We start from the raw sequence: 20,014 nt of genomic DNA, 5'->3' as shown, positions 1-20,014 counted from the left end.
AAGCAGGCCTAAAAAGTGTCTCTGTAGCAGGCTATGTGCAACTCTCAAATGGCAAAGTGCACAAAAATAATAGCATGCTAAATTAATAAATAGATTAAAGTCACATTAGAAGACAATCACTTATCAAGATCAATAACATGATGTCTGTCCATCATTAAAAGAGACATCAAGAGATTAATTATTACAAGATTGGTTTGCTTTAAGCCATGCTTTCACTTCTGTTTGATTATAGATGATTGTTTAATGCTAGATGTTCTAACTGAAAATGCTTATTAACCAATTTCAGTGGCTTTATCACCTATAACAGAGGCTCTTGTGTTTCTAATATTGTCAAAGCAGAGTGATATAAAGCATTTCAAAGGAGGGAGGACAAGATAATTTATTATTCTAAAAAACAGCCAGGCATTTGCCAAGTACAAGAAATTATCAAATGATAGATTATATTTTTTAATTATGTGGCAATGGTGATGATGAGTCTGAAACAGGTTTGAGTGCAATGAAAGTTTCCATCAGTGGAGCAGTTCCCCGGACAATGAAAGTTCGAATTTGGTGAATAAAATGGAAGTCAGATAGCCTCTGTGGAACTATGCATTATGCAGGACACCATTTCATCACTTATTAACAGTATCTACTACCATAAAAGCAACTAATAGCAGTTGGTTTAAGCGGCTGTATTTTGCCCAACACTGATGGCATGTCGTGAGCAGGAAAATTGTTGCAGCATCTTGTAAGGAAGAAATCAGTACACTTTGGTTGGCTGTTAATGAAATCAGCTAAGTTTAAATTCAATTGGTGCAGTAGTACTCAGGACAGAGGGAGTCAGGGTTACGAGAACTACATTGAGTGCATGTGGCCAAGTGGTTATACATGTAGGAATGACAGTGTCAATTATATTCTAACTGACATTACTTAACACTAACCTTAAAATTTCTGAAAATTGTCACACCAAAATCATATCTACCTCGAGACATCTAAGGAACGTCCTTCTTGAAGCCTTTATGTTTTTGATTTCATAAATGGCAATTAAATATTTCAAGAGTGATATTAGCAGATAATTCAAAAATATATTTTAGTGTACTATAGAAACTAAATTAAAAAAAATATTCAATTTGTGTTTAATTTTAAAAGGCTTGAATATACTGTATTTCCTGTGTATTTAAATTCTTTATGCACAATGGCGATCCAATAGGTTTAAAATAGATGAGAACATTAGGTATTCATTTAGGTGCATCGAGTTACAAATGGACATTTACAACATTCTCCTCTGGGGACCCCTTCCGTAAACAACCCAGGTTAACAGATTTATTAATTTATAAAAGAAAACTGGTGAGACATCACCAAGAATAAAACTGGGACACTCTGGCATTCAAAATAAATAAAACCATTTATTCTCAGCAATGAAAACAGCCCTGTCACGTGGTGTCGGTGAACACCTGGCCCAGTATGGAGAGCTTGGAGGTGAAGGGCTGCATGGGGCAGGTGAGGATCGGGGCTTTCCTCCTCTCCCCGTGCTTGAGCGCGATGCTCTCGGGAAAGGCCTGTCCCTTCGGCTCGCCGCCCTCCGGCTCTCCGCGGGCAGCGCCGGCCGGGCCGGGCGGCTGGGTCAGGCCCAGGAGGAGCTCCTGCAGCTCCTGCTGCTCCGCCAGAGCCCGGCTGCAGCAGTGCAGGGCCGCAGGGTCCAGCGGGTGAGCCTCGGTATTGAAGACATACCCGCCGGCCCCCAGGACGCACTCTCCCCAGGGCCCACTCACTATGTCGAACTCGGAGCCGGTGTTGTGCAGGAAGTTGTCGGGATCGAAGAGCAGATAGAGGTACTTGACTGTCTCAGCCAGGAAGAAGGACTCCATCCGATTATCCAGCTTGTGATCTCTGACATCTTTTACCTAGGAACAATATATAATGTATGCACAACTGGTATCACCTAAGATGTACGGAATTACTATTTGGCAGCTTTAAAACTAGATGATAAAAGACCCAAACATGATCTGTCTTAAACTGAAACATCTTAGTCTATCCAGAAGTACCAATGTTAAAACAGATTTGTCCAGAATCAAAGATACAGATGCACTGTTAATTAATTAAAAAATATTAAAATGAAAATTAAAAATATTAACTACCTGAGTAAGATAGACAATTAACTCAAGATACAATCCATATTCCAATGACCTAAGTGAGGGCACAGCCCTGTTGGGACTACATTCCCCAGAACCCTCTGGGAAAATGAACCACTGCTCTCAGTTGCCTTATCAGATGCTCAAAAAAGCAGGAAGCAGACACTCTCTGAGTCAGTCACTGAGATGTCTGTCGTCTGAAAACCAGAAGGCAGGACCTCTCTGTGCACCATTCACAGGAGGGAGAAGGAGTGACTCAAAAAGCTTCTGCTTCCTGCTTCTTAAAGTCAACTGACCAACCGTCTTCAAGCATCAGGTCAGGAGACTGAGAGCAGCAGCTCACTTCCACAGAGGTTTCTGGGGAATGTTGTCCCGACAGAGCTGTGATCTCATAAATAAATAATAAATACTGCTCCTACAATGGCACAGCAATTCCGTTTTAAAGATCCATTTCTACTGCTTGTGAAAAGTATTCATATTCACATTTCAAGCATCACAATATGCACAATTTACTTCTAACATAGAAAACAAACTGAAGAAAAACAGTGTTTTTGATAAGGTGCTTGGTTGCAAATGCACCCTATTTATTGTGCTTTCAAGGCAGTAATCTTTACAATCTGCACTTACAGTGGCAAAGCCACAGCTGACCCGGCTGATCTTCTCAATGGACTCCACTGCGTCCCGGCCCAGCTCGAGCAGGGTGGGGTCCCCTGTGGCCCGGTACAGGTACATGGCACTCTCTATCAGTTCTGGGACACGTGGGGCACATGTTAGGAACCAAACCGAACCGAACCCGAAAACACGCACACCGACTTTTTATCAGAAGTCAAATGGCAGACTGAAAACCTTAGAAAATGCTTGCCGGCTGCCTTTCAACCTTCTGCTTTTGTCCTCTTTTAAGGAGTACTTGCCTTTAAAATTTCAGCACAGCGCTTCTACAAGTGCACAAAGAAGGGTCTACTACTACTATCCTTAATAATATCCTTACTCCTCATATAGTGCTTTTCTGAACACTCTACTCAAAGCATTTTACAGGTAATGGGGACTCCCCTCCACCACCACCATTGTGTAACACCCACCTGGATAATGCAAAGGCAGCCAAAGTGCACCAGTACGCTCCCCACACACCCGCTATCAGTGGGGAGGAGAGCAGAGGCCATCTAGGCCATTAGGAGGCCATGACTGGTAAAGGCCAAGGCGGAAATTTTGCCAGGACGCTGGGGTTACACCACTACTCTTTTCGAGAAACACCCTTGAATTTTTAATGACCATGGGAAGTTAGGTGCTCGGTTTTATATCTCTTCTGAGGGACAGCACCACAGTGTCCTAATCACTATACTGGAACATTAGGACCCAGAACAAACCACAGGGTGAGCACTTCCTATTGGTCTCACTAACACCTCTTAGCAACTTAGCTTTCCCAGGAGGTCTCCCATCCAGGTACTGGACAGGCTCACACCTGGGTAGCTGCTGGCATATATATAAGTGCTACTCATATACTGTAAGTGTAGGGTGGAACCCACACACCTTCAAAATTCTATAAAGTGCACATTAAACCTGGATAGGTTCTATAGGAAATGTACAAGCACAGTTGTCTACCTGGTCGGAGGGGGTATCCCTCTCTCTTATCCACAGTGTACCCCTGTGGGATGCTGTAGAATTCAGGCAGCCCTCCGAACTGTCTCCACACTGTGTAATAATTGTGAAACGTTTTCATGGCATTATCTATATCGCCGATCAGACTCTGAAACAGAAACACAGGCCAATCAGTAAATACACAGATAGTCTTACCTTACCAGCAGAACTACAGTATATCCATCACAGGTTCAATCTGTTAGAAGCAGAGCATGTTATTTAAGACGGATTGTAATGCAGGGTTTGTGTATTTGCACTTCATGACAGAGGATGTTGCCAACCTCTAACTTTTGAAATTGTATGTACATACATAAACTGTTAATACTTGTACAGTGCAGCGGAATGCAAATTCTGCCAACACCTTGCCTTGAGTGTAAGCACAAAGTTCCTATCTTGACAGAAGGCAAGAAGAATGTTGAAGTATTTAAAAAGTTGCTCAAGTATTTCACCTGCAGCCCTGGCCAGAATGCTTCCAGTGACTGAAAGATTGGCATGGACACAGTGCCTCTGTGCATCTGAACCCATAAGTACCAGTCGTCAAACTTGGTGTAGTTTCTGATCGCCTTGTCATACTCTGTAAAGACACAATAAGAAAATAATAACTCTGTAGCTACCATTATAAGGACAATAAAGAATGAGAAATGAAATGCTTCCATATAATCACATTAATCTCATCATGTTCAATAAATTTGTGTGTGGACAGCAGATGGAGCTATTATGTCCCTTACAATTTGCAAAATAGCTGTCACAATTAAATTGGTGCACTGAATATCTCTTGAAAAAAAAAATGAAGCAGTCATACCTAAAGATGGTGTATGAAAATGTAGCAGCTAAAGGGAGAGGGCTTGAAAGCATCTCACTTGTTAACTTCACAGATGTCAAACAATCTGGAAACAGGGTGTGACTTCTCACCTGAGAACATAGACATCAGCTCCTCATCTTGCAGCATGATAGCTCCCTTCACCAAGTACTCAAAGTATGAATCCACGCCAGCTCCTATTCCAGCGTCTTGCGCCACCCACTTCGAGGTGACCACATTAATGTGGTTCCCCACCTGAGAAGCACAGACACGCAACACACACATCACTGCACCTCTTGCGAAATGTCCAGAAAGGAGTATCCAAAGGGCCTTTGTTCTCACTGGTTCTGAAAGTTTCACAATACATTAAAAATAGCATAATTGCCTATAAACGTTGTTTACTTGGGTGCAACAAGAGAAAAATAAAAGAGATCACAGTTCCCACTGGAATTCTATGTGATGAAATGGCTGACTTCTACCGTCTACTGACTAAATGATAACGGCATGTCATGCAAATATTTTTAAATCTGAAAACAAAGATTATCAGCAGTGTAAGGTCTCCGGAGATAGGTTTATAAAAGGAAGATATTTTTGTAATCATGTACTACTGGTACTGGACATAAGCCCAGTCCCTAACAAGATGGAGCTCTGGATGGCCATCTTGCTAGTGGCTAGGGTTATATGCAATACCTGGAGGATGCGATTAGAAAAAATAACTTCTGACTATAGCCCTGCTCGTGGAGACATTACTCCAGGCCGCTTCTTTTAAGTTCTGTCAGCAGGTATAACGCTACCAGGCTTCAGGTCTCTCCTCACCAGTCCAATGTCAGAGCGTGTTTTCCAGAGTGCTTTCAAGGCCTTGCGAGCCACTTCCTCAAAAACAGGGTCGCCAGTGAGCCGGCTGAGGGCAGCGAACTCCAGGATGAAGGTGCCGGCGCCAGCAGTGCAAGTCACAGGGGTCTCGGTGGGGTTGACGCCCAGGAGCAGGTTCACTGTGCCATAGGGCAGGCCAGTCGGTGTCTGGAAGGCTTAGTGGAGACGGAATATCAAAACAGACATCTCTGCGGCATATCATTACACTGCATGAAATCAGTGTTTATGGCCAACTGCACAGAAAGAAGTGTTTGTTGACAGCATGGAAAGAAGCCACCAATCTGACTGTGTATAGTGTACATTACTATAGCACACAATTATTGTGAATAATTATCTCCTGTATTATTACTGTCTGCTAAGCATTTATAGAGCCAAAAGATATTTGATGGTTTTATTGCTACTGCCTGCGGTGATGTGTGCAATGGCTTACATAAGAAACATTTGCACAATCAGAATTTTGAATTTTCATTCATTCTCCCTTTCAGATTTCATTCTCCCTCTTGCCCAAGTCTCATACACCTCATTAATCTTATTATTATTAAGTCACTGAAGGGTTCATTATGAAATGGGACAGCTCTGTTCTTACATTCTTGATTTAGGAAAAAGAAGGCCGCTACTTTTGCATGAAGGTAAAAGCTAATGAACGTGTTGATTCAACATCAGTAGAGGAAGCCCTGCTCACCTGGCAGGAGCTTGCGAGCAGCCTCTTCGGCCATCCTGAGAAGAGGTCCCGAGCAAGGCCAGCCTGGCTCCACCTCCACCCCTGCCCTCTTTGACAGCAAGTGGGCTGAAAGGAGGCCTCCCACCACTGAGGGGAAAAAAAACAATAAGGCCAACTGATTCTGCTTTCTGATGTAATGCACAATGCAAACATCCCATACAGTATATCTCATAAAAAAGAGGGAATTGGTCTGTCAACATCTGTCAAGACAACATCTGTCAGTCAATAGCAATAACCCACAGTGTGCTTGTTACTGTAGGTCTTTCATGGAGAATCCCAAGACCCTAAATGTGGATGGAGATTATACCTACCAGAAACTTGCCTTAATTAGGGCAGTGGAGGAAGCAACAGAAAAGTAGTTATACAAAAAGCATTTGTATTGAATCACCCATAGGCTGCGTCTGTTTTTTCTAATTTATATTTTCATGAAATTGAATCCACACTGTTTTCACATCAATTATATTTTAACTTACTGAACAGTACCCCATCAACGCAGTGAAGCCTGTACATTGTGTTTTTGCATGCATCAGTGGGTATATCAAAAGTGCCTGAGTAATTTTCTTATGGATTTTTGTCATAGTTATGGGCTGTGTTAAAATTAAGGAATAAAAAACATTTGCCATAACGTGTAATTATCAATGTTCGTCCTGATTTCATTAAAATACTTTACAAAATGAACCTGAGAAAAATGTTTTTTTCTAAGTGAAAAGGGGTTATTTGATATACATAGTTTGCTACAAGAATAAGCTGACGGTTGCTGATTCAATGATTCATTTCTGGTTTATGTGATATTGATTATGAAGTGAATATTCAAACTGTGTATTGCTCGAGCCACACTCCGTCTTTAGCTCTTTCCCTAAGGGTGACGAGGGAGGGGCTAAGAAACTAAAAATTGGTTTTGTCAGGAAGTTCAGTCCTTTTGGTGGTGAGGGCACCAGTGATTGGGGTTCAATTCCCCATTGGATCTGTCTACCCTGAGCATTAAAACACTAAATCTCAATTAACACAATCATCCATTTTCTTCTCAGTGTATCAAGCACTCTGCAACATAACCGATAAACATGCGACAGATCCTGTATATTTCACACAGATACTTGTGTTTAAGGGATCTTGCTATGAAAACACTGCCTGTAAGCGGAACATTTTGTATTACCTTCCATGTGTTCTCAACAACTCACCCCTGATATTGGTTTCAAACACAGATGCATTCACATCAATGTCAAAGTCCACTGTATCCTGAAGCAGAGCAGCCACCCGCTGGAACTCTGTATTGTTTCCAAGGATCTAAAGAAAAAGACAGAACATTTGAATGCAGCATACTAGGCTTAGGCCTCATGGACAGTGGAAACATCAGGACCTACCTCTGTGTAATTGTATAATTTGCTGGTAATAAACACCTGCCGTGTTCCTGTGCTCTGACTTTGGGATGTGGCATTCCTCCTTTAGAGGAGGAGGCGGGGGCATTATAAACACTCTTTTTATGTAACAATCTTTTACACTGCCAATAAAAATTGCTGCCAAGAGGAGGAAGTTAACTCACCAAAAGAGTGTCAAGTGCATCAATCAACGTCAGAGAAAAACTACAGGAAATGGAAAAACGTGTCACTCAGTTCAATTCTACACAGCAGCTATAAATCTGAATGGGGAAGAGGGGGGGACATAGGGTACCTGCCCCACGTGTCCTGCCCATCACAGGTCAGAGGTCGCAGCTCATCGTAAGGAAAGGCGTTGTCAAGGTAGCTGTTGTAGGCATGATAAAACATGGACTTTATTCTTTCCCTGTAAAAATAGAGAGGGCATAATTTTGAAATACAAACGTGAACAAGACTCCCAGGTAAAAGGATAAGAATAGTCAACAAAAGATGAAAATCTCAAAGGTCTTTTAACATTTAACAAAAATAGTGTACTGCTACACAGCACCATAAGGCTGCTTTTGCATAAATTCAATATATTACAAACTATCATTTCACTTTCATAACAGGCCTACATTGATTTTCTCCAAAGTTAAAACACTGATATTTGGCCATGGGGGACCACAATAAATCCTAACCTTAAGGAATAATATTGGTTAGTCAGCTAAGGAAAACTCTGACTGATGAGTCAGTTGCCATACAATGCTAAAAATATAAAAACTATTTAGTTCATTCGCATTCTGGCCATATACTCCATAGGACTTGAAACCACTTTTATCTCTGTGCTTATTGTAGAGAATTTACAAACTTCAGTTGAAACGAATGGTCTTAGTTTAAGAGCTTTTGTGGGGGGTAATGATGTTTATCCCGGCTGCTCTCACACTACTATAATAATAAAAATAATTCCTCGCATTTATGAAATAAGGATGATAAAACATTTTAACAAATAGCAGGGAACAAATGGACCTTTGGCCATTTAAAGTCTGGTACAACGCTTTTTCGTGACTTTCAAGATTTACAATATCAGAATACCTTTAATTTCTAAAGTTCTGAGAAAAGTTTTTTTTCGAAGTGAGGGCGTCTGAGCGATATACAATACTTGATACAACAGGCATTGCTTTCTGAATGATTACTTCCTGTTTATGTGATCATAATACTAATTGCGAATTTATTTAAGCTACGTACTGCTACGTATTTAGCCAGACTCCGGCTGTAGCGAGGTTCCCCCTGAAGAAACAGTCTGTTCCAAACGAACCTGTAATGTGCCATGTCTTGTTCTGTAATGTCTTTTCCTCTGGCATGGTTTATTATTGGCAAAACATTAATGACACAAAAAATTACTGTGCAGAGGTACTTCAGCATGGAGAACCGGGAAATGGAGAAAGGACGACTCAAGTCGCTGTCTAGATGCAACATTAATTTCTTAAGAAAAATGACATTAAGGAAAAAAAGGTATCTTAAGAAAATCCCCACTTCTTCTCGCAAAGCTGTTTAGAAAACGTATGAGGAAGCGATTCAACTACCAGATGAGCCTTGAATCCAGCGCTGACGTCATTGTTGAGCGACGGAGGCCTCTTTTTTTTAAAGGGGCAGCCCTTAATTCATTATATTCCAAAATGCCAGATATCTTCTGATTTTCGACTTACGTTATTATTCTCAATAAAATACTATTTATTCTCATCAGTTTCTCACACACATTATGTTCCGTCAGTTCTCCAATTTTTTTTGTTGCCATAAGACTTTAATGTGTGTTGTTTTTTAAACAAGGAGGAAAACATGAGGAGACCCCTGTCGGTCAGAATAGAGATTGCAGGGAGTGCACCTGGCCGAGTCCAAAACTACCTTTTATTTGGCTTCTGTCCTAAGAATTTAATGAAGATAAAAAGTTGAAAGCATTGTCATTCTGCGTAGTGAATAAAATATCATACTGTACTTAAAATTCACATTAATCTCAGGATCACAAATACAAAGTGCTTGACTGTACAGTAAACATTATTACAAGTACAACTTATATATACAAGTAGGTAGCTGTGTCAGCATTCGTAAGTAGTAAAAATAATTATTTTAACCTTGCTGTCCCGATACGTTTGAAGGTCAGCGTGTGTGATAGTATACAAGCACACATGCCTATAGACTACAGGCATTATATTCAGACGCTAGAAAATGGCCCATAAAATATTTCCACCACATTATCAAAACAAGGGGTATGTATGACATAGTTTGTTACTGGGAATCCTACAATGATTGAAAAGCTGTAGCTGAGGGAAGAAGGGTATGTGGTTTTAATCGCGTTCTCCATCTTTTCTATCTTACAAGGTAGTCCAACAGAATGCAGTCTACTACAATACAGGACCATGACATCAGCTGACACTTCTCATTCAAGGTTACGGGCTAATGAACCACTCGACTTTCAATTTAACCCCAATGTCCACATATATGAACACACACTGTACTGTTAATTGAACAGTCTAGATATATATATATATTGCTTTTATGATGTTGTTAGATATATTTTGTTTTTATAACTAGAGAAACGTTTCAGCTGTTTGTGGACGTGTCCGTATTAATCTCTATATAGCACAATACAGTACATATGCTCCAAACCGGTTCGCAGAACACGCGTTGCTGCTGCCTGCTGTCTTCAAATAGCTGTTGTACCTTGCACTTTCCTCATGGTGTCACGATCTAATACGCCATGCTGTGGTTTTTATTTCACACTTTTAAAATAGAACACCATAGCTTTATAGTTTTACAAAACACAGCTGAGCTGCAAAGGAGCATATCTCGTTTTCTTTTTTTTATGCCCAACCTCCTGGGGGCGTAAAATATTCTCCTTTTGGCTCGTAGGGGTTGTCCTATTGCTGTCTTCGGCGCATCATGTAGTACCGCCCTTCAAGTGTGAGACTGGCGTCATTCGGGCAGGAATTGAGACAGCTCGGGAGAAACGTGTAGTGGAAGAAGACGGTGGATCCGGAATCTTTACAAATTGCACGCACATTTTCGGAGAAGCTAAAGCCTTTTTTTTTTAGTCTAAGCAAGCGGTGAGTAGCGCAAGGTGTGTTGCCGTTGTATCTGATCAGGTGGTAGATGCAGATATGTTGCCGGGTAAAAAGCAAGTTTATTCAAATTGCAGTATGCTGTTCGCACTCTTTACGGTACAGGACAGCAATACAACAGAATTATTCCCCCTTTCTCAGCACTGTTTATGAAAATCTCTTGCATGCCGTTTTAATGTTGTGAAATCAGTTATGATCGTGCACGCAGTGCTTTAGGAAATGGGAGCGTCGACCGAGAACAAGCGAGCGAAGATGCGTGTTGTTTAAATCATAAAATCAGATGTTTTTAAGCACGCTTTGAAAATACTGTACCGTGAGGTGATGTTTCTACCGTCAGTCTAAATAATTTGTGCCCGCTACGTAAAGAAAAAACGTGAGTTTAGCATTAGCATTGTTCTTGTACGCAGTTGTTGTTCATTTTCAAGTTGATCGCCACACTGCGTGGTCTTTAAATATTGTTCTCTTCAGGCTTACTCGTAGTCGTTTGTGGTCGTCCTGTTACTTCTTTTTCCTGTGTGTCTTCATTTTGACACTTACTTTTTTAGGAAGTAACGATTCCCCGATTCAACAGATTTCTACCGCACAAGGGTGGACGGATTGAAGCAGTTGCGTGTAGCCTGACCACCCCTATCCCTCCCAGTTTAAGGCTATTTCCATTTATCGGTTCGTTAGCTACTGGATCTAACTGGATCTTCTTTGCTTTTTTGTTACGACAGTCCATTATCTCGAAGACAGATTGGATATTAAATGCATGCGGCACTGTATACAGTACACAGTGAATTTGAGACACAAAAACCATTTGAGTTCCGATTCCGCCAGATCGGTTGGACAGCGAAGTGCGGGAGTTATGTCGTATCATGAGCATGTATTTTATTTTCAGGTGTGACTAATGTGCGTAACACGGTTCTGCAGCTATTATGTTATGTTACTGTGATATGTTATTGTGTTTCATTTATCATAGTTCTTCCGGGCACTATTGAAAACATTTACAGTATAAAGACACATGCTTACTATAGGTGTGCTTTTGTTTAGGTATAGGATTTGTGAGAAATTATGAGTAAGTTACTGCTTACCGGTCTCAAATTCACATAAGCAGAACTGCTCGATGACTCTGTCATAACTTTGTTTCGTCTTATTTTGCCGAATATTATCTTTATATTAAAGAAGCTTACTCGAAGGATCGCATTTTTGTAAAACGATTACATGGGAAAAGCAATTTACTGGTGTTTAGAGGTTGAACTGTCCATTTTTTGTATGTGTACTGTATAGTACGTGCAGGGACAAGTGGATTTGAATAAGTAATGAGTGTCACGGACTGTATGTGCTCTTTGTGTTTGGAGACCAGGAGCTGAATAAAACCGTCCACGTGTTGAGCCTGAAGGTCTTAGACGTTTCAAACTTTTCAACAACAATTGCAACAATTCCAATAATAATTGTACTGTTTGTTTATTTTCGAGGAATAACAATAGGCCAAACCGGGCAATTAGACTCAAAATAAATGGGTTCAAGTAGTAGTAATAAACCTGTACCTGTTCCTCAAAATGAATTGTCTGAGGTAATGAAATAGAGCAGCAGGTGTGGGAAGGTGACCTCAAGCAGAGGAATTGCAGCAGTTAACAGGGAGTGTGTGTACAAAACACAGCCAGAGTATAACTGAATGCATAACAATTGCTTTTTGTGTTCATGTCCTGAAAAGGTCAACACGGCTCTTCCTGTGACTCTGTATTTCACTCCATTATGTTGTCCACCTTCTGTTTGCATAAAAACAAAATTAATATACAAATAAACCTCAGAGAAGCTCAGTGCATATATTTGGGCTAAATACCACAATTTGTGTGATGCAAGACAACAAGATCATTGTTATTGGACTTCAGAGCAGAAATGATATTTCCAGTATTCTGCCTGTTTAACACTAGATGCAAGCATGGCCTGTATCTAATCAAAGAAGAGTTTAAAAAATCATTTTTCCCATACTAGTAGGAACAGAAAAAAATCAGTCCCAAGCTCTAGGCTTCTGTTAAGTGTGTCCTCTTATTCGGGGGCTCTGTTGTCATTGAAACCTACGGTTTGATTCTTGTTCACTTCATAGTACCTTGCTTAGGGAAAGCAAGACTGAACTTTTCCACTATAGAGGTAGAATTCTTTTCAACGTGTTTTAGTCATGAGACTATGGGATGAAGTGTACATTATTAATGCTGTTTGTGCAGACCTTGTGATATATGCTTGAATATGGATTGATTTTTGCACCAGTTGAGCATGGGTAGAATCTAGGCGTATCTGGCTTTATTTTACAAAATCTACTTTGCTTTATTTTATATGGGAGGTGTAGAAACATAATGTGAGTATAAACAGTGAAAGTGCTGCATGATGAAATAGAATTCTGTGATGGAAAAGTTCACATCCTCACTGTAGAGCTATGCAAAATAATTGTTTCATTTTTCAGATGGTATGCTTTTAGGATGTGTTTAGAAAGACATGGATTGAAAACACTGTCACCTTAGATAGAGTTTGTATTGATGAGGCCTAAACACTGCCAGCAGACATGAACCAATCTGAGTGAGGAGAGAGGAAAGGAATGTATCACATAACCACAATTATTTTTTTCATTTATCAGTTCTAATCATATGCATAAGTGCACATAATCAAAGGAGTATTTTTTACCAGTTTGTATAATCTGAATAACTTGACAGCTAATATCAGGGAATACATATGCGTTAATGTTCCTCATTCAATGAATACACCAAAGAAAAATAAACTCTTCTTTGTAAATTGAATCAAAAATAATTGTTGTGTCATGCAGCTCAGTCTCATTACGCTGTGACTGCCAGCAGTTTGGCATGCAGAGTTTAAGGTCCAACACTATAAGTTGAATGTCACAAGGATGTAACAGAATACAATTAAAGTGAAAGCTGTATTTGGCATAGCTGAATTTAACCAATCTTGCAAATTACTATTGCTTGAGCTGTAACCAAATAGGGTTGTATTGCTTTAGTTTCAGATACTGTATTATAGATAGATACTTATTAATCCTGTAAGGGAAATTGCAATTACATTTTAGTCAATTTGACTAATTGAATTGATTGATAAAGAGAAAGGAATATGGAAAGTTCTGTAATGGTATCCTGAATCAATAATTTGGTATGTTCTTGATTGCTCATTGCTACATGTACATTATTAGTGTTAAATTAGAGGAGTTGATTGCTTCACAGGCTTACAAACCTTATCTTTACAAATACTTAGCTGAAATCTGTTTGCTTTATGAACTCTGTGTTTAGTACTCCATAACAGATATTTGAAATGCATAGTGCTCTCATTATTTTATACAATCATAAAAGTTGCCCAGTTTGTATTGGAGCAGTGTTGAGAATGCTAAGCTAAAGCATTACTGTACTTTTTCAATTAACGTTTAGTATGAATCATGGGTTATATGTGAATAACAGTGAAAGGGTTGAAACATGGGACAGGATTTTAATTAAGTTGTGTACAATATTAATTTGTCTTTGTTAGTGCCTCTTGACATCTTATCAATGCTAGTCTAATACAAAAAGAAAATGAAAGAAAAGAAAATCAAGGCCATCCATCTAATACTGAAACATTTGGGAATTAAAAAAATAGCAGATTAAAAGCAGTTTTATGAACCTTGTCTAACAATTTTTGAATTGTTCTGAAAAATATATTCTTTATATTGACCTCGAGTCTGTTCTGAATTAAATGTAGAGCAGTAGCTTTTAATTTTTTTTATTTTGAGCTTTGGTTGAAGTGTAGTTGTCACTGGTTGAGCTAGAGGACACTAGTCAAAAACAGCGTGTGTGTGTCTGAATTACCCCATGTCTTAAAATTATTGTGACTCACCATTAAGTGAAGTCTGGTGCCTACATCACCAGACTGAGCGCCTCGTTTGCAGCACGTACAGTCAGTATGTGGAGGACAAGATGTCATTACCTCTGTGCGGCACAGTATCTTAAGAGGCGAACAATTTGTTCTTGATTCAGTCCTCTTCTGTAGTGTATCATATTCTATTTTTCTGTAAAACATTGAAGATTGTGGATTACTGTAAACTGTAAATGGAGTGCCCACGTGTAATATAACTTTGTGTTGGTTTTGTTATAATTTTCTTCCTCCTGTATTCTTAATGCAGTCAGAACTAAGTGAAATAGTCTCAGTGTGCACAAAATAAATTCAGTGTGTTACATGTTAAAAAGTATGTGTGCTGTTTGGAGCCTGGCAGTCCAGTAAAAACATGAAAACAGTTCTTGAGTCTTGCTTTCAAAACGGAAGACGCTTGTCTTTTTGTTTTATATTGGGTTACCTTGATTATTGTACCCAGAGAAGCATTGTTACTCTAAATATCCTATCAGCGATGAAAGGTCAAATATTGAATCAGCACACAAAGTAACAAAGGAGAATGATAACCCCCACTACCACCACCAGTTGGCATTATACTTAAAGATAAGTTAACCTTCCAGTTCCTTTTTTTGCAATTCTTGCAATACTCTTTACCCAAAAGGAGTTCTTTAAGAAATGTTTTAGGTTGTGTTCATATGAAGAAGCAGCGTCCAGCTTCAAAGCTTTGGGCGGTGGTCGCAGATCATAGTGCTGTTAACTATAGGTGCTGCCCACTTCCCATTCCTACCTCAGGGCTTTAAAACTGAGAAAAGGGGAAAAACTCACTGGAAATGAATGAGCCGTGGGCCGTGCGTGAGATGAATGTGGCCAGTGTAAGCCAGTTTGTCTAACTGCATGTTCCAGCTGGGCACCTCATTCAGACCACACTGCCCAGCAGAAAAGATTTCTTTCCATATGAACTTGTCCTTTAATGGAACTGTGGCAAAAGGATGTCAAATGACCTATGACTCCTATGGGAGTATTACTGTATGTCCTGTGTCCAAACTCCTATGGGTTTAGACAGAGGGACAGCAACTTCTCCGGCTCTATAGCAGCTACTGTATATCACCCTATCTATAGCAGATATAGCAGCTTCCAGCAGTTAGATCACCATGCACCTCACCACTGGCAGCCCACTGAAGCTAAGCAGGTGTGAGCCTGGTCAGTACCTGGATGGGAGACCTCCTGGGAAAAACTAAGGTTGCTGCTGGAAGAGATGTTAGTGGGGCCAGTAGGGGGCGCTCACCCTGAGGTCCATGTGGGTCCTAATGCCCCAGTATAGTGACAGGGACACCATACTGTAAACAGGCGCTGTCCCTCGGGTGAGACATAAAACCGAGGTCCTGACTCTCTGTGGTCATTAAAAATCCCAGGGCATCTCTCGGGGAAAAAAGTAGGGGTGTAACCCCGGTGTCCTGGCCAAATTTCCCATTGGCCCTTACCAATCATGGCCTCCTAATAATCCCCATCTATGAATTGGCTTAATTATTCTGCTCTCCTCCCTACTGATAGCTGATGTGTGGTGAGCGTTCTGGCGCACTATGGCTGCTGTCGCATCATCCAGGTGGGGGCTGCACATTGGTGGTGGTGGAGGGGAGTCCCCATTACCTGTAAAACGCTTTGAGTGGAGTGTCAAGAAAAGCGCTATATAAGTGTAAGCAATTATTATTATTATTTAATCTTTCAATCCTTTTTTTTTGTTTGGTTTGTAGTTTTTAGCTTCCCTTCATCAAATTACAAAGATTAAGCAGGTAACCTGAGATCATCACATTTTTGTTTTCATTTCATGTACCTGAGCTTGCAAGTATTTTTCATCTGAACTCCTTTCTCAGCAGGCTTACAGTCAGAAAGAGGTTATAGGAAATGTAAAAGGAGGATGTCTTTGGGTTCACTGCTACTTAAGGTACAAACCTCAACTGCAAGACAAATCATGAAGATAAGTTTGCAACCTTGACTTGGATAACAAAAATGATGTTTGGTTATTGTAATGAAAGTAAGAAAGAAGACGGAAAAAAGCATGTTTTTGTTTACAAGAAAACAATTGAATGACCAATGTCCCTAATTCATACCCAGCTCCCTGTGAACATATGTCCTGCTGAAGAATGTGGTATTTCTAGGCTGGAAACAGTATGTAATGGAGTGCAGCATCTGTCTGTCACACAGACAAGCAGTGTGTACATCCAAGTTAAAAATAATCACCTTTTTTGCAATTTGTATTTTCCAATACATAAATGAGAAATAATTTATGAACATGAATTTGTTCAGCTGCCTGGCCTTTCCTTGCTTCTTGTTCTGTGCCATCAGGCTGCTGCCACTGTGCATCAGACAGCTCTCCTATTGGCTCTTTTGCTTCCTTCTCTCCTTCTATTTCTGTAGCACATCCCTCTGGAGGACCACACAGCTCACAGGAATAGCGATTGTGAGAAGGCTGAGTGACGGATTGAAACCGGTGGACTTGGCTGGTGTTTAGCAGTGAAATAATTACAGAACAATGCATTTGCCAAAATTATAGAATGCCCAAATGTCTTCTGTTATAAACAGCATATGCCCCACACCCACCTAATGTCCAGGATAAAACTGCAATGTCAGGAAAATTCAATGTCAGGACAATCCTAGCTACCCTTTTGTTTTTGTTTCATAGATCTTGAGTTTCTGATTAAAAATGTTCCCTACTGTAGGTTCAGATCTGGTCTGGTTTATCATGTGAACGAGCGCACCGGAGGAACAGATTCTCTCCCAGATATCCCCACAGGTGTCCAGATCTAGTGGTGGTTTCCCTCTCCCAGAACTGCAAACTAGGTTTTAATGCTTCCCTCCTGTAGTACTTCCTGTAGTATGAGTCTGGTGATAAGAAGTTAATGTTAGATAACAGAGTTTCTGCCTTTGTGTACCCAAGCTATTTGAATTCATGGGTTATCTTGTGTTTTGATTCTGAGGTCTCTTCTTTTGACTCCCAGCGCTTGAGGTGCAGCTGGAACCACAGTCTTGTCATAAAATACACCGTAGTAGTTCATGTAGGGAGCTGCGTCAGCATGCGTAGGCTGCAAAGGAACAAGTACAGGTTTATTCCGTGCTGAAAAGAGGAGAAAAGAAACACAACGTTTCGGCTGTGGAGCCTTCTTTAGGTGCGAGGGTGTGAAGGTGTTTCTTTTCTTCTCTTTCCAGCACGGAATAAACCTTTACTTGTTCCTTTAAAAAATACACTGTTACAGGCCTTCTGTGTTTTGTGCCCTATGTTAGAAAACGATTAAGATATGTTAATTACATTGGGATAGGGTGTATTAAGCTACAATTGGGAGTAAGTGAGCTCAGTCCTTTCTTTTTTCCTAATGCGCCTGGATAGAATCACAGAGAATTTTCCCTGTCATTCCTCAACCTCCTGTCAGGAGAGCAGGAAAGCTGAAACCTGCCCAGTGGAGTGCATTGAGAGTTGGAAATCAGCATAGGACAGAACTCTGTGTACAATCTCAAAACCATCAGATATGCATCAAGGTGTCCTGATCTTGTAGTAGTTCCCTCTCCTCTAATCTGATCACTTTGTGTGATCTTATTAAGATCTTATTAAGAGCCAAATGGAATGGTAACGTGATTCACCTGGAGCAACACAAATTGAGGTTGAGGCATTGTTCATTTCTGTAATGGCACAGATTCATACGCCTTGAGCCTTGCAAGCTTATTCTGTTGCATGTTATGTCTTGTATCCCAAAGGAGTTGTTCTTTTCTGATTCAGAAATGCTGTCTTATTTTTTGGTTTCATAACTGTTTCTACAGTTATTTAAAAAAATGAAGTGCTGCATTACTGTGTTGCTCTGAGTGTATACAGGTATGTCGAGAAAATAAGGATGTATTTGTAAAAATTCGAAGTTGGATGCCCAAATAGAGAAGACTAACAAGTTTCCTTGACCCAGTAAAAATGCTTTATATTTAAAAATAACAAACTGAGTGCTATTTCCCCCTTGTTTTCATTCCTATCTGATGGATAGTTGAGCTCTGCAGAAATACAAAAGGAAATAAATATCAAACACTTCAGTGCCTCTTTATGAATATTCTAATTAAATTTAGAAATCTTTTGAAATTCCCTTGTGAGTGCTGTGTAACTTTGCATATGCTGTCTTGGGATGAAACGGATCTTTTCAGTTTCTGGCTTTCTCTTGGAATTGCACACTTCCGATGTTTTCTAGTTTTAACCAGATTTCTTTTCATTATGTTGCAGGAAATAAAAAAAATAAAAAGCCATTGTACTTTGAACAGTGGTTCTGTTGCTGTATTTGTTTTGTTACATTAATTTGGTGGCCTGGTGTTTCAATTCATTGCACTGCGTTGCGTAGAGGGTCGGGGAAATTAGAGATTTATCAAAACTTTGGAAAATGAAATTTTCTTGATTTGTCATTTGCCTACAATTAATGCCACCCATCTATAATGTGAGAGTCAAGTGAAGCAAATGTCATAGATATAACAGCTCCAAAGTGGACGTAATAGTACAATCTTTCATCACTCACACAATGTAAGGTAGATGGTAAACTACTATGGATATTCTGTAAAGCATCATGCAGTTAAGAGAAGAAATGCCAGGAAATTTCTGGCACTCCCCAGATCTCCTCTTTGCTTTGACTTAGACTGTGACCTTGGGTAAGGTAAATTGAATGAAAATGGAGGACTAGCGGGTTAGCCATCTTTAGCAAGCAGCGACATGTTCTTGTGACCTAATAAAGCACTGTGCACACCAGAGAAGGTGCTGATGTGTGCACAGGGTGTCTGCTCCTGTGGAATTTTCCAGGAGCCAGCCAGCCTGATGAATACTACAGTGCAGTCACAGGCTGGAGTGCCTTTTAGAGCAACAGAACTGGAATATTTAATTAAGGACCTTTACATTTGTTTAAAAAAATTACAATTTTGCATTTTAGTGATGCATGGTGCACTGTACTTTATAGTCTGTGAATGTACGTGCAGGCCAATTATTGTAAGTGGAGAAAGTGTGTGAGATGTTAGATTTCTGCTACATTTTACTGGGAATTTACTGGGAATAAAGGGGGTTAAACATCTAGATTTGTTTTATTCGAATTCAGACCTACATACCAACACTAATGGACATTTAATGTGAAATAACATGTCTAGGATACCTAGTTGAGAGCTCTCCTTTGAAACAGTGCTTGCTCATAGTAAATCTTTTTGAGACTGCAGGTAAGCTTGTGGATTTCTGTGTGTACACAATGTATATTATTTCTGATCAATTTATTTTTATTTCTTTTTGTTTCAGATCAGTCATATACAGTATTTCATATATACCAAACCCTGGATCCTTAAAACACAATTCTTGTAAATCATGTGCAGAAAATTGAATCTAATTGAGCGGTTCCTGTTGTCGCTTGATTGTCTCTTTGCTCATTTGCAATTGTCATGCTGTTCCCTCTTCATTATTAATAAGCAGTGTACCTTAGTCATTATCTGATGACCTATTCCTGTTCTCCATTATCACAATGGTCCACATTGACAGAATCCTTACACAAGGCACACTCAATGAT

General features: G+C 39.9%; 2 protein-coding genes across 5 annotated transcripts in view; one reads left to right on the top strand and one right to left on the bottom strand.

Moving 5' to 3' along the window:
* Positions 1 to 1,365: 1,365 nt before the first annotated feature.
* edem2 (ER degradation enhancer, mannosidase alpha-like 2) lies at positions 1,366 to 10,345 on the bottom strand. 3 transcript variants are annotated; one of them, XM_088608193.1, is made up of 11 exons: positions 10,210 to 10,345; positions 7,808 to 7,918; positions 7,680 to 7,719; positions 7,318 to 7,423; positions 6,101 to 6,226; positions 5,362 to 5,573; positions 4,659 to 4,800; positions 4,196 to 4,320; positions 3,711 to 3,855; positions 2,739 to 2,860; positions 1,366 to 1,883 (listed from the first exon to the last, which is right to left on the bottom strand). In XM_088608193.1, the coding sequence occupies exons 2-11, from the start codon at positions 7,900 to 7,902 to the stop codon at positions 1,413 to 1,415; spliced, it is 1,584 nt and encodes a 527-aa protein (XP_088464319.1). In that variant the 5' UTR covers positions 7,903 to 7,918; positions 10,210 to 10,345; the 3' UTR covers positions 1,366 to 1,412. The 3 variants fall into 3 exon arrangements, with proteins under 3 accessions (XP_088464319.1, XP_088464318.1, XP_088464317.1); XM_088608192.1 differs by lacking the exon at positions 10,210 to 10,345 and adding an exon at positions 9,075 to 9,121; XM_088608191.1 differs by lacking the exon at positions 10,210 to 10,345 and adding an exon at positions 8,807 to 9,068.
* A 95-nt stretch (positions 10,346 to 10,440) lies between these two features.
* Positions 10,441 to 20,014, top strand: part of LOC148648202 (protein NDRG3-like) — a 53,681-nt gene continuing 44,107 nt past the window's right edge. Inside the window, exon 1 of one of the 2 annotated variants that reach the window (XM_088608196.1) lies at positions 10,441 to 10,592. The gene's annotated coding sequence lies outside the window, so the exon portion shown is untranslated. Of the gene's footprint in view, positions 10,607 to 20,014 lie in introns of both variants that reach the window. The other variant, XM_088608197.1, reaches the window with a different exon arrangement.

The sequence above is a fragment of the Lepisosteus platostomus genome, chromosome 15 (genome assembly GCF_059453375.1).
Source record: "Lepisosteus platostomus isolate fLepPlt1 chromosome 15, fLepPlt1.hap1, whole genome shotgun sequence".
Taxonomy (NCBI): domain Eukaryota; kingdom Metazoa; phylum Chordata; class Actinopteri; order Semionotiformes; family Lepisosteidae; genus Lepisosteus; species Lepisosteus platostomus.
Note: the sequence above shows the minus strand (reverse complement) of the source record. Positions and strands in the feature narration are given on the sequence as shown.